The 19,266-nt window shown below is 46.8% G+C and overlaps 1 protein-coding gene across 1 annotated transcript in view; it reads left to right on the forward strand.

The window, feature by feature from the left end:
- Positions 1-1,076: 1,076 nt before the first annotated feature.
- The window catches only part of LOC115777789 (protein O-mannosyl-transferase TMTC1-like), an 81,794-nt gene continuing 63,604 nt past the window's right edge, over positions 1,077-19,266 (forward strand). The window contains exons 1-5 of the mRNA XM_030725777.1: positions 1,077-1,114; positions 5,425-5,568; positions 7,765-7,873; positions 8,022-8,124; positions 17,331-17,466. Coding sequence (XP_030581637.1) covers positions 1,077-1,114; positions 5,425-5,568; positions 7,765-7,873; positions 8,022-8,124; positions 17,331-17,466 — 530 coding nt within the window. The remainder of the gene's footprint in view (positions 1,115-5,424; positions 5,569-7,764; positions 7,874-8,021; positions 8,125-17,330; positions 17,467-19,266) is intronic.

Consider the following 19,266-nt stretch of genomic DNA (forward strand, 5'->3'; position numbering starts at 1 on the left):
ATAATAGCAGCCATTAATTGACTTGCAGGTTACAGTCTGCCAGAGAGAAGACTGGAGAATAGACATGGAAGAGTAATGAACAGACTAGAAAAAAGCTACTGGCTCTGTATGAGTAGGTTTCCCCTTGCTGTTTGACAGTGTATTTAATAAGAAAATTTCTGTTCTGATAAACAACTGTATGCAGGTGATTTTCTCAGTTGTTTAAATGACTTAAGTCTGTCGCTCTCACTTCTCTTTCTCTCTATGCTCAGAAACCACAGGCAACCCTATAAACACTCCCCTCCAACTTCTAATCTTGGCCAAGCAACTCTACTATTAAGTTTGGATGTGAAAATGGGTTATTTAAGAGAAAAAACCCCAAAGTGTTACGTTCCTCTTCAAATTAAATAGATGGATTAACCTTGTTTATATACAAGGCATGCCCAGCAGGTTAGCATTCATGATTCAAGATTCTTTGTCATTTCTGTAGTTGCAAGGTACAAAAGAAACGAAAAGGTGTTTTGCCTGGAATGAAGCAGTGCAAATGAAGTTAAAAACAATCTAACTAAAATATAAATATACTAAGATATAAAAATAGCAATAAGGCTAGCAGCATTCATACAGAGTAGTGAAAGCCTAAATGTGAAGTGCATATGCTATACTGTGCAATTAAGATTGTGCAAATGTTCAAAGGTCCCTGGTCACAGTTTGTTTATTGCTGTCACAGCCTGTAGGCAAAAGCTGTCGAAAAGTCTGCTGGATCTACAGCTGATGCTACTGAACCTTCGCCCAAATGATAGCAGAAAGAACAGGTTGTGGTCAGTGTTTTTTAGGATGCCTGACACCCTACGGATGCAGGGCTCACTATAGATGTGCAGCAGCGAGGGCAGTGGGGCACTTGTGATCCTTCTGACTACCTTCACCAACCTGTTCATATGATGTTTCCTGTAGTTATTACAGCTGCCAAACCAGGAGGTCAGGCTATAGGTCATATAGTCCCAGTGATGCCCCTGTAGAAGATGGTCAAGTGAACAGTGGGAAGACCTGCCTACCTGAGTCTCCTAAGTGGGTGGAGCCGCTGTTGGACCTTCTAGACGATGGTTGCAGTGGTGGTGAAGGTCAAGTTCTGTACCAGGTGAAATGGATTTTTCTGAAATCCATCACCATCTCCCTTTTTTTTTTCTATATTAAGGAATAGGTTGTGGGCCCTGCACCACAATGTCAACTGCTCCCCTTCCATTCTGTATGCAGCCTCATTGTTTTTAATGAAGCCCACCACAGTCATGTTGTCTGCATACTTAATGGTATGGTGAGTGGCGTGAGTGGCACTGCACTCATGGGTAAGCAGGCTGAACAGGAGGGGGCTCAGGACACAGCCCTGAGGGGACTCTGTGTTCACTGTCATGGAGTTAGATGTTCTTTTTCCCACCCTGACTGTCTGCTGCATCAAGAAGCTGAGAACCCAGTAGCAGATGCCAGTGTCCATGTCCAGCAACAGGATGAGGTACTGTAAGGTTGGTGCAGATAGTATTCTCAGTGGAACTGTACAGGCAAACTGTAGAGGGTCCAGGGTATTTTCTGTGCTGCATAACTAGCTGCTCGAAGCACTTCATCAGCACTGGTGTGAGTGCCACACAGCGGTAATCATTTAGATTGGCTGGGTTGTCCTGCAGCTTTCCATGTATTTTTATTTAAACCTTTATTTTACCAGGTACAGTAAAATGTTTGAGAACCACTTCTCATTTACAAACATGACCTGGGGTTAGCGCTAGCAAAGAGCTTCTTCACTGTAGCTAAAGGGGGGGGGCTCCATGCCTGGGTGGTGTTGCTTGCCCTGGACTTAGCAAAGAAATGATTGAGTTCATTGGGCAGGGGGCGGTCACTGAGGTATATCTGTGGGGGGCAAGGCTTGTAGCCAGTCAGAGAGGGGAAGCCTTGCCACAGGCACCGTGTGTACCCTGTGTTAGTGAAGTGGCTGTGAAGTCTCTGTCGATACAGCTGAAATTCTCAGCACAGCGAGCACAACACACAAACATGACAGAGAGCTGTGGAAACATGGAAAAACATGTCAGCGATGATCCACTTAGTGTTAAAGGGAATCCTTCGAAACCACCACGAATTGCTGGTGTAAACTGCCAGGGATCCTCCTCACAGCAACCCCTCATACTGCGTGGGTGTCTCCTGACAGCCTGATTTTGCTGTCTAGTGAGCAGAGTTGTGGGAACTGCTGTGTGTTGTAGCCGTTGTCTGTTTTCAATGCTTTCGATGCCTCTTGGTGTCACAGGCAGTGGCATCTCAGGGCCTGGTCGGTTTAGCAGACCTAGCTTGTTCAGCTGATGGAGCACGGCTGGCTGAATTGCTTCATAGCAACATTTGTGCTGTGGATGTTCAATAAGCACTGCCGATTGCCGACACGTCTTGCTCTTACACACTTGGCTTCACTCATCACACAGTTTAAACCACACATACCAGTACATTCTGTTAAAACACCACTGGATGGTAGGCAGAAATAGGACCCCAATGCAGGAGTTGATAAACTATAAGTCACCCAAAACAGCTTTTATTGCTGGAGTATACCAAAACACATTATTAACATAAACATGGCCAGGAATGACATCAGCCAGAGATAACAAAAGAAGCTTTCTGCCAGGAATCCACACGACATAAGGAAGAACACAAAGAAGAACAGGAGGAGGATGCAGACAATAAATACACGGAAGGTAATGAGGGGGAAGTGGACACAGCTGGGGAGAACAGGTGAGCTGAAACACACTAATGGGACTGAGGGAGCAAGAAAAGGAAGATCCCCCCCCCTCCCCCCCCCCCCCCCCCCCCCCCCCAAAAAAAAAAACCCAAAAAACACAACATTCCGAGACCCGAGACCCAGGGACCATGACACATTCAGTACTGGGTGAGTCTTTAGGGAAATTTCCACTTGGGAAGAAGCTGCTTAAAACTCATCCTGTTGAAACCGTCACAAGCAAAGTTAAACTTTAATTTCTTTCTCAGCTCTATACAGTGTTACTCATCAGTTGAGTTGTTTATTACTGGTTTCTCTCAGCTGCTTCTTTTTCTGCATCATTAAACCCCCACCCATTAAATGATAGTGATACTAAATAGTGTTGCCAAGGCACACATTCACTTCTTAACCCACTTTCTAGTCATCATTATGGGAACTCACTCTAAAAGTGTTTATTACACAGAGATGTTTTGTAGCAGTAAATGTCAGAGAGCCTGCTGGCTGCAGTTTTTTCCTCTCAACAAAATCCTTATCTCTGTGACAAGCCACTTAGTCCAATCAAGATCTATAGATCTATAGTGGTATGCTTTCCTGTGGAAGTGTGCAGTTAGTAGTGTTTCCTGAAATTAATATTTTGACAGTGTTGCTCAGTAACAGAGCTGGCATCTTTTACAGGCAAGATGTGTCTTTATAGAAAGCAAAATAAACTGTATAAAACATATTTACTGTAAGAGGTCAGGTGTGCACAGTCATGCTTTCTCTCTAAAGTGTGATTAAAGGGGCAATCTATATTTGTTGCCCATATGCAGTCCAAAAGTCTAAGAGCACATCAGCTTGTGTTTATGTAAAATTGAGCATGAGATTGAGGATTTAATAATATTTAAGAAGGTGTGATGTAAGATAAAGCAGAGTGGCACTGACCATGTTAACTGCATTTATGCAAAGGTTGTATCCTTCAGCTGACCAAGCAGCTTTATGAGGAGATGAAACATAGCATCAGAACCAAGTTAAAGTGTCAGAGTGTTCTCACGTATGAGCAAAGAGGGGCTTTTTCAGTGTCACACTCTTCCCAGACTGAAGGGATCAAATCTGTAAAACATGTAGAAGCTGGATCAGTTTAATTGAACAGGATTGGGCAGACCAAGAGAGCACAGCCTCAGAAGATTCATAAATCCAGCTTTGTTCACCGAGACCTCATCATGGATGGGTAGTATCACAAAGCATATACTGTAGACAAAACTGTAGATTCTGTTTTAAGATGTGCTGGGGTGTTTGTCTACATTTTAGGGTTTTTTTGTTTATTCTTTTAAAGTTAAGATGGTTTCAATCCTGATCTTTAAGTTTGAGGTAGGGCAATCTTTGTTTAAACACAGCAGCATTATCAGTCATTTGGAGATGGTTTGCTGCTGAGCTGATTAATGTAAATTCAATGTTCTCAACCTGCTGGTCCACCTAAGCCTGAGGGAAATATTTCACTGTAAACATACTGGAGTGGCTACAGCTCAGGAGGTAGAGGAGGTCACTTCCTGGTTTGATTCCTGGCTGCTCCAGTCTGCATACCAAAGTATTCTTTGGCAAGATATTGAACCCCAAGTTGCTCTGTGATGCAGCCGTTGCAGTATAAATGTGTGTGAATGTTATATAGAAAGCACTTAGTCATAGAAGGAAGTGCTTGTATGAATGGGTGTGAATAGGTGAATGGGGCATGTTGTATAAAAGGCTTTGAGTGCTCAGAGTAGAAAAGTGCTCTATAAGAACCAGTCTATTTACCATATTGAAAATGATGTATTTAGCTGCTAGATGTTCAGCCAGCCTGTTTCTAACTGTGGCTGTGTGCTATTATGGTAGTTCAATTCAAGTCAATTCAATTCAATTCAATTTTATTTATATAGCGCCAAATCACAACAAACTGTCGCCTCAAGGCGCTTTGTATTGTGGGTAAAGACCCTACAATAATACAGAGAAAACCCAACAGTCAAAAACGACCCCCTATGAGCAAGCACTTGGCGACAGTGGAAAGGAAAAACTCCCTTTAACAGGAAGAAACCTCCAGCAGAACCAGGCTCAGGGAGGGGCAGTCATCTGCCGCGACCGGTTGGGCTGAGGGGAGAGAAAGACATGCTGTGGAAGAGAGCCAGAGATTAATATCAATTAATGATTAAATGCAGAGTGGAGTATAAACAAAGTAAATAAGGTGAATGAGAAGAAACAGTGCATTATGTGAACCCCCCAGCAGACTAGGCCTATAGCAGCATAACTAAGGGATGGTTCAGGGTCACCTGATCCAGCCCTAACTATAAGCTTTATCATAAAGGAAAGTTTTAAGCCTAATCTTAAAAATAGAGAGGGTGTCTGTCTCCCGAATCCAAGCTGGAAGCTGGTTCCACAGAAGAGGCGCCTGAAAGCTGAAGGCTCTGCCTCCCATTCTACTCTTAAGTATCCTAGGAACCACAAGTAAGCCAGCAGTCTGAGAGCAAAGTGCTCTATTGGGGTGATATGGTACTATGAGGTTTTTGAGATAAGATGGTGCCTGATTATTCAAGACCTTAGTTGAGGGAGTTGGTGACAAATCCCTGACAACCATCGTATAATACTCCTTTGCTTTTGTTTGTCACATCCATTGTGTGGTTTTCTTAACAAGAGTCATTTGCCTGATTATATACAGTAGTGTGTTCTTGATTAATAACATCATCTCCTGCCTTCAGGTTATACCCCCAACATGCCAGCGCCATGAACAATCTTGGCACTCTGACTCGCAGCCCCGAGGAGGCAGAGATATACTACAGGAAAGCACTGGAAACCAACCCCCAGCACAACCGAGCTCTGTTTAATCTAGGAAACCTCCTCAAGTAAGACACACACACACATACACACACACATACACACACACACATACACACACACACACACACACACACAAGTTTAAACTTGAGTGTCACTCATCACTGCTTTCTAATGTTTTTTACTTTGAACTTTTGGCATTAATCCTCAGCTGGAGGCTGCAGTGATGCTTAATTGCTGCTTAAAATGTTTGTTTTCTCTCAACTCTGAGGAGTTCATGATACAGATGTGAAAACTGAAATGGTTTAATGATTCTGTCTCATGTGTGATACATTTAGTGTTGCTGTTCAGATACGCTATGAGACACGTAAATGGCTGATTATAGAATGAAGGGGCATTGAAGGGGTATAGTATCTTTTTACACATATACAATCCATATCACATGATGGTAACTTAAAAGAAAGTACTCTGACAAAATAATATCAAAAAGAATACTAACCAATAAAATTATAATTTAACACCACTTTCCTGCATTAGCAGTTTAAAACAAAAATGAGTGTAGGAGGCCTCATGATCACTCAGTCTAGTGCTGTTTTAGGCAGACTCCAGGGGAAATACTGGATTTGAACTGTAAGTTTATTCCAGGTTAATGTGCATCCACAAACTCCACCAATAATTCTAGCAACAATGACTGCCTGCTTTACTGGTCTGTTCAGTAGACATCTCAGTTTTTTTACATACAAAAATATTTTCTTCTTCTTTGACTTATTCCTAAGATGGAATTCTTTTAAGAATACTAATAAAGGCTTCTTTTGGCTGCTCCCTTATTTACAAGGAATTGCCACAACACATTGACCCTCATGCTCAATTTAGCAGATTAATACAAAACAAAAAGTCCTTCCTCATGCAACCCTTCCAGGGATTTGTGTCCCCTCCTGGTCTTGGCCCAGGGATCTTTCACACGTCAGATGAATGTGTTAACTACTCCACTATGGAGCTTCTCAAAAATAAAGATAAAAAAAAATATATGTTACCCAGGATCTGATTTGATTCACAGCCTTGCTTAGGTCTTGTTTACTGGTCAGTGAGCAGTAATGCAACTGAGCAAAAGTAAAAAAAAAAAAAAGTCAGTCCCTCAGTAAATATGAGCTCTACTGCTGAAAATGAAGTCCCTGCCAAGTATATTTCTGTTGCTGATTCTTTTCAGATGTGTGATTAAGCTGTCTGTCAGCCAGAGCAACAAATTTCTTTAGCTTTAACAATTCACAGCAGTCATGGTGCAGGACTTTGGAGTTCTGATGTGCAATTCAGAAATACTGAAACACCTGGACATGAATAGTCAGGTGAAGCTGTAGTGATGTTAGTCATACTGGAATCAGACACTGTAGGGCCAGGGAAGTAATAACTCACCAGCTTTGCTGGATGAAAGTTGTCAGTACCCCAACTACTAACACAGCCACTGTAACATGGGTTTTTGTTTGCTCAACTTGCGGTCACATGGATTGCCCCAAGCTCTACAGGCCAAGTGGAGAGCAAAAGAAGAATTGGCAGGCCTAAAAAGTATCTATGGCAGATGAAGAGTATCTGAAAGTCATGTCTTTAAGAAAGAGGAAAATATGCAGCAAAGACAGATGTATCTGGCCCATCAGTTGATCCATCTGTTTGCTGAAGCTTCATCAGAAATGTGGTCTCAGTGGAAGGGTGCATCTCAAGAAGCCACTCTTAAGGAAGGGAAACAGGGAAAAAAGGCTGAGGTATGTCAAATTACACAAGAATTGGACTGACAATCAGTGACAACAGGTCAACATTTGACATTTTTGGTTCAATTTGATGTAAATATTTAAAAAAGTAAGGAGAGAGGTACAACAGTGAGTGTCTATAGCCATCTGTAAAACACAGTGGAGGCTGTTTGGGCCACATTTCAGCCAGTGGTGTTGGTGATTTTGTCAAAATTGATGGAATTACAACAGTACTGTCTGATTTTATCCACCATATAATACCATCTCGAAAGTACTGCAGATAGGCAATACTGATAGACTGATAGAAGGTTTTACATGCATAGAATAAAGCACTCTATGAATGGGTGAGTGTGGCTTGCTGTAAAAACAAAGTGCACTGAGTGCTCATTTAGAGTAGAAAATCACTATGTAAATACAATTTACCAATGATAATAACACAATGTTGCTGTTATTGATTATGAGGATATAAAAAACACTAATAATATTGAAGATGATGATTCTAATATTGAGCGATGTTGTTTTCAGGTCTCAGGGGAAGGAGAAAGAAGCTGAGTCTCTACTCAAGGACTCAATTCGCTTTGGTCCACATTTCGCTGATGCCTACTCCAGTTTGGCATCACTCTATGCTGAACAGGTGAGACATCCAGTAAACACAGAAAGCAAAGGCTGTCTCATACAGTCACATATACACACACTGTAATGTACCATGTTCTAATACTTTGCCTAAAGGGTTGTTCTAAGTCCCTCCCATTTTTAATCCTTTATACTTTGTTCTCCCACAGAAACACTTTGTTGAAGCCAATGAAGTGTATTTAAAAGGTATAGAGAACTGCCCCGACAGCTCTGACCTGCATAACAACTATGGGGTATTCCTGGTGGATACAGGTGAGTTCAACCTATCAGCTTTCTTACCTATAGATGATATATAAAAGACTGATTTTATATTATTTTCAGAATTTTAAACATTTTTAAAAATTTTAACATTTAGAATTTCTTGTTCAAAATTAACACAGACATTTGAGAGTGGTCTGCTGAGTAATATCATTTACAAATTCAAAATTTCCAGCTGGCTTTCTAACACACCATCAAGCAATAGGCTTTTCGAAGGTATAAAAATGAGTGAGTCTTTGGCCCTTTGGTGATCTGACAGGATTTTCTCAACAGAGTCAAGCACAAGTTGCGGTGAAAGTTTGAACATGTTTGTAAACAGAAACACCTCTAAAAGTTAAATGAGCCTGAGATGGGATGTGAGGTTGAGAGATACCCGCTATAGTCGGGCTCACCTCAGTGCACGGTTTGGGCTCTGAAACCAGTCTCCTGGAGAGGGACTCTGTTCCAGTCTGGAGTGCCCGTCAGTTAGAGGTTGTGGGCAGGGGTAGGTATTCTTGTATGCCCCCAGCTCACTGTCTGTATGTTGGGGTTTCTGACCTAGAGGGTTGCTTCTGTCATGGCCGGGGAGGAAACAGGCGAGGAATGGCTGACACGAAGGACTCCAGAAGTCAGCGTAACTTAAAAGGGATTTATTTAAGCGGGGGAAAAACAAATACAAAAATCTTGGAAGGGAGACGACGGGCAAACACAGGGAACACACGGGCACACAACATCAACGACGCGACAGAGAACAAATGAAAACTGAGGGCTTAAATACACAATGGGTAATCAGGGCAAGAGGAAACAGCAGGGAACAACAGGTGAGGCAAATGAAACTAATTACACAGGGGAAGCAAAGCTAAACACAAAGCACAAGGAAATCACATTGGCAAAATAAAACAGGAAGTGATAAACCAAGGAACACGCAGACAAGTCACAACACTGGGAACATGACAAACATACAGGGAGGACAAACTCAGGAAATGAATTAACACAAAACGCTGGGCCAACGGCCCAGGACATGACAGTACCCCCCCCTCAAAGGCCGGCTCCCGACGGCCAAAACCAGAAACAAAACCAGACAAGGGCGGGAGGCGGGGGACCAGGAGGGAGGGCCCGAAACAAAAACAAAGACAGGGAGCAAAACAGAAATCACAGGCGTGAACAAAACAAATCAAACCCGGACAGGAAGAAAACAAAAACACAGGACCAGAACAAAAGGCGACGGCACAAGGCCGGAGACAGTCCAACAGGGGGCATCAAAATGAGGCAGAGCAGAGGCAACACAGTCCAAACAAGAACAAAACACGGGGACGAGAAGCAAAAAAAAAAAACAACCGGATGAAACAAAAAGCGACGGCACAAGGCCGGAGAGCTCCAATGTCCAAAACAGGGGGCCGAAACAAGGAACAGTCCAGGAGCTATGACAAAACAAAAAACAGCAGGGGAAAAAACAGTCCACAGTTCAGGGGAGTCAGTGGGAAATCCAAAAACAAAAAACACAGTTCAGGAGGCCGCAGAGGCCAAGGGGCCACAAAGCAAAGTCCCAACGAGGGAGGCCGACCGCGCTCCCAGCGGCGGCGGCGGCGAGGACGAGAAGGAATCACTGGAGGCCGACCGCGCTCCCAGCGGCGGCGGCGACGGGGAGCAGGCACCGGAGGCTGACCGTGCTTCCAGCGGCGGCGGCGGAGACGAGGAGAAGACACTGGAGGCCGACCGCGCGGCATGCGGCGGCGACGAGGAAGGGTCACTGGAGGCCGACCGCGCTCCCAGCGGCGGCGGCGACGAGGAGGGGTCACTGGAGGCCGACCGCGGGGCATGCGGCGGCGGTGACGGGGAGCAGACACTGGAGGCCGACCGCGGGGCATGCGGCGGCGGAGAAGGGCGACCCCGGGCTCTGGTGGGGAACCCTCGGGTGACGTGGAGTGCTCGGACTGAGCAGAGACCCCCACCGGCTCGGACTGAGCGGGACCCCCTGGCTCGGAGCGCTCGGACTGAGCGGAGACCCCCATCGGCTCGGACTGAGCGGGACCCTCGTGCGCGGAGCGCTCGGACTGAGCGGAGACCCCCATCGGCTCGGACTGAGCGGGACCCTCTGGCGCGGAGTGCTCGGACTGAGCGGGACCCCCTGGCTCGGACTGAGCGGAGACCCCCATCGGCTCGGACTGAGCGGGACCCTCTGGCGCGGAGCGCTCGGACTGAGCGGAGACCCCCATCGGCTCGGACTGAGCGGGACCCTCTGGCGCGGAGCGCTCGGACTGAGCGGGACCCTCTGGCGCGGAGCGCTCGGACTGAGCGGAGACCCCCATCGGCTCGGACTGAGCGGGACCCCCTGGCTCGGACTGAGCGGAGACCCCCATCGGCTCGGACTGAGCGGGGCCCTCTGGCGCGGAGTGCTCGGACTGAGCGGAGACCCCCATCGGCTCGGAATGAGCGGAGACCCCCATCGGCTTGGAGTGAGCTGAGCCCATGGGCTGAACGGGGCCTACATAGTGAGGCACCGGATGCGTAGGCTGGGACCGCGGAACAGGGCACACTGCTGCTTTATTGAGCAGCAGGGGCTGCTCGAGGAATAGCAGAGGTGCAGGGGACTGCGTGGAAGCAGGCCGGGAGACGACTGGCTGCGTGGAAGCAGGCCGGGAGACGACTGGCTGCGTGGAAGCAGGCCGGGAGACGACTGGCTGCGTGGAAGCAGGCCGGGAGACGACTGGCTGCGTGGAAGCAGGCCGGGAGACGACTGGCTGCGTGGAAGCAGGCCGGGAGCCAGAGAGAGCGGGCTGTGAGCTAGGGAGATCTGGCTGCGTGGAGACAGACCGAGAGCTAGGGAGATCTGGCTGCGTGGAAACAGACCGAGAGCTAGGGAGATCTGGCTGCGTGGAAACAGACCGAGAGCTAGGGAGATCTGGCTGCGTGGAGACAGACCGAGAGCTAGGGAGATCTGGCTGCGTGGAGACAGACCGAGAGCTAGGGAGATCTGGCTGCGTGGAGACAGACCGAGAGCTAGGGAGATCTGGCTGCGTGGAGACAGACCGAGAGCTAGGGAGATCTGGCTGCGTGGAGACAGACCGAGAGCTAGGGAGATCTGGCTGCGTGGAAACAGACCGAGAGCTAGGGAGATCTGGCTGCGTGGAAACAGACCGAGAGCTAGGGAGATCTGGCTGCGTGGAGACAGACCGAGAGCTAGGGAGATCTGGCTGCGTGGAGACAGACCGAGAGCCCGCTGACACTGGGGCCTGAGAGGGAGCTGACACTACTGGAGCTACAGAAGGAGCAGGAGCTGAGGGAACTGGGACCAAAACCGAAGGAACTAAGACAGGGGCTGAGGGAACTGACTGAGAGGGCACTGAAACAGCTGACACTGGGGACCGAGGAAGAGTTACTGGAGCTGACTGAAGGCGAGGGAGAGCGACTGGAGCTAGAGCTGACTGAGACCCTGCTGCTGCAGCTAACACAGAAAACCGATGCGAAGGCTTGGACCTGGTTGCCCCCACCCGCGGAACAGGAACGGGTGCAGAGGTCAGCCCGTCCGTGGCTGCCCCCACCCGCGGAACAGGTACGGGTGCAGAGGTCAGCCCGTCCGTGGCTGCCCCCACCCGCGGAACAGGTACGGGTGCAGGGGGAGCTGGAGCCAAGGGAGCTGGAGCAGGGTGAGCAGAGGGAGCTGGAGCTAACTGAGGGGTCTGAGACTGCGACTGAGGAGGAGCTGGAGCTACAGCTGACTGGGAACACTGCGACTGAGGAGGAGCTGGAGCTACAGCTGACTGGGAACACTGCGACTGAGGAGGAGCTGGAGCTACAGCTGACTGGGAACACTGCGACTGAGGAGGAGCTGGAGCTACAGCTGACTGGGAACACTGCGACTGAGGAGGAGCTGGAGCTACAGCTGACTGGGAACACTGCGACTGAGGAGGAGCTGGAGCTACAGCTGACTGGGAACACTGCGACTGAGGAGGAGCTGGAGCTACAGCTGACTGGGAACACTGCGACTGAGGAGGAGCTGGAGCTACAGCTGACTGGGAACACTGCGACTGGGGAGGAGCTGGAGCTACAGCTGACTGGGAACACTGCGACTGAGGAGGAGCTGACACTGGAGGAACTGACACTGGAGGAACTGACAGAGTGCTAGGGTGAACAGACATTAGGGAAACCGACTGAAGGCTAGAGGGGCCTGAGTACGTCAAAACTGGCCGCGTGGAAGCAGGCCGGGAGACAGAAAGAGCAGACTGCGAGCTAGAGAGAGCAGGAGCTAAGGGCGTTAGAGCTGACTGCGAGGAGACTGACTGCGAGGAGACTGACTGCGAGGAGACTGACTGCGAGGAGACTGACTGCGAGGAGACTGACTGCGTGGAAGCAGCCTGAGGCACAGCTGACTGGGGAGACTGAGACACAGCTGACACCGGGCACTGAGAATGCGCTGACACTGGGGACTGAGAATGAGCTGACACTGGGGACTGCTGTAGGTGAAGGGTGGAGGTTAAGAAATCCTGCACTAACCCATGCAGAGAGCCAAATAACCAAGGGTAATCATCGACTAGCCCTTGCAGCTGGGCCGTGAGCTGTTGCTGTTCCTGCTCACATGGGTCAGCCAGAAGGTCCATAACCAGTGAATCCACCCAACAGATAATGGTCTGCTTAGCCACCTCAGGGAGGGGAAAGGCAGGGGGGTGACGGGAATAATTGTCCGCAGGCATAGTAGCGTTGAAGCCAGTGTTACTCACGGAAACGGAGGATTGGGTGTGAAGTGGTGAAGCGGTCCGCGGCGTTATACCGCTCGGGTCTCGGGGTGCCTTCCGCCGTTGCTGCCGGGAACTCCCTCTCCTCCGCGGCTGCCGAGGAAGGGAGGGATCAGCGAAAGGGGAGGCAGGTGAGTGACGATGACGGGGACTGTTCAAAGACGCCGGGCCCCCCAGCGCTAGACGAGTGCCGTCGAAAAAATTGGAGCCGGAGGGGGTTTTGTAATGGTCGCGTCGTTCTGTCATGGCCGGGGAGGAAACAGGCGAGGAATGGCTGACACGAAGGACTCCAGAAGTCAGCGTAACTTAAAAGGGATTTATTTAAGCGGGGGAAAAACAAATACAAAAATCTTGGAAGGGAGACGACGGGCAAACACAGGGAACACACGGGCACACAACATCAACGACGCGACAGAGAACAAATGAAAACTGAGGGCTTAAATACACAATGGGTAATCAGGGCAAGAGGAAACAGCAGGGAACAACAGGTGAGGCAAATGAAACTAATTACACAGGGGAAGCAAAGCTAAACACAAAGCACAAGGAAATCACATTGGCAAAATAAAACAGGAAGTGATAAACCAAGGAACACGCAGACAAGTCACAACACTGGGAACATGACAAACATACAGGGAGGACAAACTCAGGAAATGAATTAACACAAAACGCTGGGCCAACGGCCCAGGACATGACAGCTTCCCTGTGCCATAGGTTCAGGGAACAGGTCAAACAGTTCAGCCTTCTTGGTGTCACTGGGTGGGGATACTGTTCACCTGGCAACTCCATCATCCTACTGGGAGATTTCAGTTCTCCAGTAGGCAAAGACAGTAAGACCTAGAGAGATGTGCTCAGGAAGAATGGCCTGCCCGAGTGGTGTTCTGTTATTGGACTTATGTGCAAAACACAGTCTGTCCATAATGAACACCAAATTTGATCGTAAGGGTGTTTATTAGTGCACATGGCACCAGGACATCCTGGGTCATAGGTTGATGATTAGTTTTATAATTGTATCATCAGACCTGCAGTCATATGTTTTTGACAGCTGTGTGAGGAGAAGAGCAGAGATGTCAACTGATCACCACCTGGTGGTGAGTTGGCTCAGGTGATGTGGGAGGATCTTGGATATAGCTGACGTGCCCAAACACATAGTGAGGGTGTCCTGGGAGCATCTGGCAGAGATGCTGACAGTTTGTGAGATCTTGAATTCCCACCTCTGGCAAAATTTCAACACCCTTCCTAGGGAGTCTGAGGACATTCAGTCCAAATAGACCATGTTTTCACCTCCATTGTTGAGGCTGCTCATACCTGTGGCTGCACGGTTGTTGGTGCCTATCGTGGTGTTAATCCCCTAACCAGATGGTGGACACCGGAGGTGCAAGGAGCCATCAAGCTGAAAGAGTCCTATGAGGTTTGGTTATCTTGTGGGACTCCAGAGGCAGCTGATGGATCTTGGCAGGCCAAGCTGAGTGTGGTTCTGGCAGTAGCTGCAGCAAAAACTCGAGTTTGGTCAGGCCTGTTGACAGGGCTTTCCTTCTTTGTACATTTACACACAGCTTTTTAAAATTGTTTTGAGCATCTTTTCAAAGTTCTTCGGTTCCTTCATTTAACTCCAGACTGACTCTATGATGTTGAGATCAGAGTTGTGTTAACTGATTTCCCCCCTGTGAAGTAAGTGCTTGAATAATCAGAAATTCCCACATTCAGAGACTTTTAGTCTCATTTCTCTTTTATAAATATTCATCCAACTATAAAACTGAAATATTCTTAATTTTAGTGTCCAGTATTGCAAGAGAAGTGGGGTTCAGAACAAAATAAAACTAGATGCAAAATGTTACAGTTGTGCTCAAAAGTTTAGAGCAGAATTTTTGCTTTCTTGGCCTTTTTTCAGAGAATATGAATGATAACACAAAAACATCTTTTCCACTCATGCTTAGTGGTTGGGTGAAACCATTTATTGATAAACAACTGTGTTTTCTATTTTTAAATCATAATGACAACAAAAAACATCAAAATGACCCTGATCAAAAGTTTACATACCCCAGTTCTTAATACCGTGTGTTGCCCCCTCTAACATCAATGACAGCCTGAAGTCTTTTGTGGTAGTTGTGGATGAGGCTCTTTATTTTCTCTGATGGTAAAGCTGCCCATTCTTCTTGGCAAAAAGCCTCCAGTTCCTGTAAATTCCTGGGCTGTCTTGCATGAACTGCACGCTTGAGATCTCCCCAGAGTGGCTCAATGATATTGAGGTCAGGAGACTGAGATGGCCACTCCAGAACCTTCACTTTGTTCTGCTGTAGCCAGTGACAGGTCGACTTGGCCTTGTGTTTTGGATCGTTGTCATGTTGGTGTCACGGCTGGTGCAGGTAAGGCAGGGAGGACCCCAGTGCAGGACACGACGAGAGCTGGTTTGGCGTGCAGGTTTATTTAAAACAGGCTTCAAACAAGATACAGGCGGATGGGGAGCCCGCAACAAAAAGACACACGCAACTCGAAACTTGAAACACTCGAAAACTTGGAAAACAAAACACACAGCGGTTGTCACACAGGAGGACAAGACGAGGACCCGAACAAGGAACAGAGGGAAAACTAAGGGCTTAAATACACACAAGGGGATTAGAGCAAGTGGAAACAGGGGACGACAGGCGAACCAAATGAACCTAATGACAAAGGGGAAGCAAAACTAAACATAAAGCACAGGGAACACGAGACTGTCAAAATAAAACAGGAACTGACTAAACATAACAGACACAGACCTAACACTGGAAACTTAACAAAGGGAACATACACAAAAAACAACACGGGAAACTAAACATCATATTCAAACAATATAACTAAGAACCACTGAGAAACATAACCTAAAAAGCATAACAAAGAAAACAACACAAAAGAAACTCAAAACGCTCGGCCAGCGGTCCAGGACCATGACAGTTGGAACATCCAAGTACGTGCCATGCACAGCTTCCGGGCTGATGAGTGCAAATTTGCCTCCAGTATTTGCTGATAACGTGCTGCATTCATCTTTCCTTCAACTTTGACCAAGTTTCCTGTGCCTTTGTAGCTCACACATCCCCAAAACATCAGCGATCCGCCTCCGTGCTTTACAGTAGGAATGGTGTTCCTTTCATCATAGGCCTTGTTGACGCCTCTCCAAATGTAACGTTTATGGTTGTGACCAAAAAGTTCAATTTTGGTCTCATCACTCCAAATTACCTTGTTCCAGAAGTTTTGAGGCTTGTCTCTGTGCTGTTTGGCATATTGCATGCGAGATACTTTGTGGCATTTACGCAGTAATGGCTTTCTTCTGGCGACTCGACCATGCAGCCCATTTTTCTTCAAGTGCCTCCTTATTGTACATCTTGAAACAGCCACACCGCCTGTTTTCAGAGAGTCCTGTATTTCAGCTGATGTTATTTGTGGGTTTTTCTTTGCATCCCAAACAATTTTCCTGGCAGTTGTGGCCAAAATTTTTGTTGGTCTACCTGACCGTGGTTTGGTTTTAACAGAGCCCCTGATTTTCCATTTCTTAATCACAGTTTGAACACTGCTGACTGGCATTATCAATTCCTTGGATATCTTTTTGTATCCCTTTCCTGTTTTATAGAGTTCAACTACCTTTTCCCGTAGATCCGCTGACAATTCCTTTGCTTTCCCTATGACTCTGAATCCAGAAACGTCAGTGGCTGGATGAAAGATGCAAGAGTCTGTCTGGATCCCAGAAACTCACTCAGCTTTTATGCATGCACACTGATTACACGCAAATAGATCACAGGTGAGGATGTTACCTTTAGTAGCCATTCAAACCCATTTGTGTCAACTTCTGTGCACGTTATCAGGCCAAAATCACCAGGGTATGTAAACTTTTGATCAGGGTCATTTTGATGTTTTTTGTTGTCATTATGATTTAAAAATAGAAAACACAGTTGTTTATCAATAAATGGTTTCACCCAACCACTAAGCATGAGTGGAAAAGATGTTTTTGTGTTATCATTCATATTCTCTGAAAAAAGGCCAAGAAAGCAAAAATTCTGCTGGGGTATGTAACCTTTTGAGCACAACTGTATATATAATATAATAGCAAATCAGGAGGTCTAATGGTCAACCTGTCTGGGGAAGCATAAAACTGAAAAAATATCACCTCTGCAACAACCTCTCTTGATGCATTTGATTATGGACCCAGCATAAGTCATAAGTCCCTATAGTTCAATGTGCCTGTTTATTCACAATGACTACAATATTTTAGTATCTCTGTAACTGCTAAAAGGTAAAAATGGCATTCATCTTCTTCTTGCAATGTTGTCATGGGAAATAAATGGGGAATAATTCATTCCGTTCCTTCTTAAATGTGTGTTGTTTTTTTTTTTTGTTTTTTTTATTGCTAGCAGTTGGGTGGCAAATCAATATAAATGGAGCAATAGGAAGTCACACAGCAGTGTGGTGGTGTGAATAAACACCTCTTTTCATTCCTCTTTACACTGTTGTCTCCTCCAGGAGAAGGGCAGCGGGCAGCTGCCCACTACCAGCAAGCCGTACGGCTCAAACCAGCACATTATGTTGCCATGGTAAACCTGGGCCGTCTGCTCCGATCATCCAATGAGAACAAAGAAGCTGAGTCTTGGTACAAAAGGTGAGCAAAGTAGCTTGGGTTAGGCCTGCACTGCAAAGCGGTATATGCATGTGGTCACCTGCTCCACCCCGAGCCACCCGGGCACCCCAGCAAAGTAGCTTTTTAAGAAGAGCAAAAGTACCTGCCAGCTGCAAGAGTGCTGCTGTGTAGCTAAAAATCTGTTTCATAAACATGTTCAGTCAGATATACTATATTGTCAAACGTATTCACTTCTCTGCCTTGCAGATTAGATTAGATTAGATAAAACTTTATTAATCCCTTTAGGAAGATTCCATCAGGAAAATGAAGGAAAAATATCCACAGAATATGGTTGAAAAGGATGATCCATAGGATATAAGTTACGAGAGTAAGATAAAAGTAAGAGTAAAATGGATTAAGAGGTTTGAAACTCTAAGTACTACAGAGCTACTGGAAAGGCAGCCATCTCCCATAGTGCCACAAGGTAAAACAAACGAACAAAAAAATCCTTCAGTACCATCCATTCTTAATCCAGAGGGTTTAATATGATGTGGGCCCACCCTTTGCAGCTATAATAGCTTCAACTCTTCTGGGAAGTCTTTCCACAGGTTTAGGAGTGTTTATGGGAATTTCTGACCATTCTTCCAGAAGCACATCTGTGAGGTCAGACACTGATGTTGGAGATAAGGCCTGGCTCACAGTCTCCACTCTAATTCATCCCAAAGGTGTTCTATCCGGCTGAGGTCAGGACTCTGTGCAGGCCAGTCAAGTTCTTCCACACCAAACTGGCTCATCCATGTCTTTATGGAGCTGCTTTGTGCACTGGTGTGCAGTCATGTTGGAACAGAAAGGGGCCATCCCCAAACTGTTCCCACAGAGTTGGAGCATCAAATTGTCCCAAATGTCTTGGTATGCTGAAGCATTAAGAGTTTCTTACACTGGAACTAAGGGGCCGAACCCAACTCCTGAAAAACACCCCCACACCATCACCCCCCCCCCCCCCCCCCCCCCCCTCCCCCCCCCCCCCCCCCCTCCCCCCCCCCCCTCCACCAAACTTTACACTTGGCACAATGCAGTCAGACGGGTACCGTTCCCCTGGGAACCATCAAACCCAGACTTCTCCATCAAATTGGCAGATGGAGAAGTGTGATTCATCCCTCCAGAGAACACGTCTCCACTGCTCTCGAGTCCAATGGCGGCGTGCTTTACATCACTGCATCCAATACTTTGCATTGAGCTTGGTGATGTAAGGCTTGGATACAGCTGCCATAGAAACCCATTCACTGCGCACTGCTGTGGGGTGGCCGTGGCTGAGGAGGTAAAGTGATCATCTAGTAATCAGGTTGATGGTTTGATCCCTAGCTGCTCCAGTCTGCATGCCAAAGTATCCTTGGGTAAGATACCTGTGTTCTCCTGTGTTCACTGGAGTGTGATTGTGTTTGTGAATGTTAGAAAGCACTTAGATGTAGAAAGGCTTGTATGAATGTGTGAGAGAATGGGTGAATAAGACATGCTATACAAAAAAGTGCTCACATAGAGTAGAAAAACACTCTTGAGCTAATCTGAAGGCCATAAGAAGTTTGGAGGTCTTTAGCAGTAGTTGGCATTGCAGAAATTTGGCTAACTCTGCACACATGTACCTCAGCATGTGCTGACCCTGCTCTGTCATTTTCTCTGGCCTACCACTTTGTGGCTGAGTTGCAATCACTTCCACTTTGTTACAATACCTCTAACAGTTAACTATGGAATAATTAGTAGTGAGAAGAGTTCACAATTTGACTTGTTGCAATGGGTGACATCCTATCATGGAATTCACCAAGAGTGATCCATTCTTTCACAAAT

Source organism: Archocentrus centrarchus, unplaced genomic scaffold (assembly GCF_007364275.1).
Source record: "Archocentrus centrarchus isolate MPI-CPG fArcCen1 unplaced genomic scaffold, fArcCen1 scaffold_74_ctg1, whole genome shotgun sequence".
Classification (NCBI taxonomy): domain Eukaryota; kingdom Metazoa; phylum Chordata; class Actinopteri; order Cichliformes; family Cichlidae; genus Archocentrus; species Archocentrus centrarchus.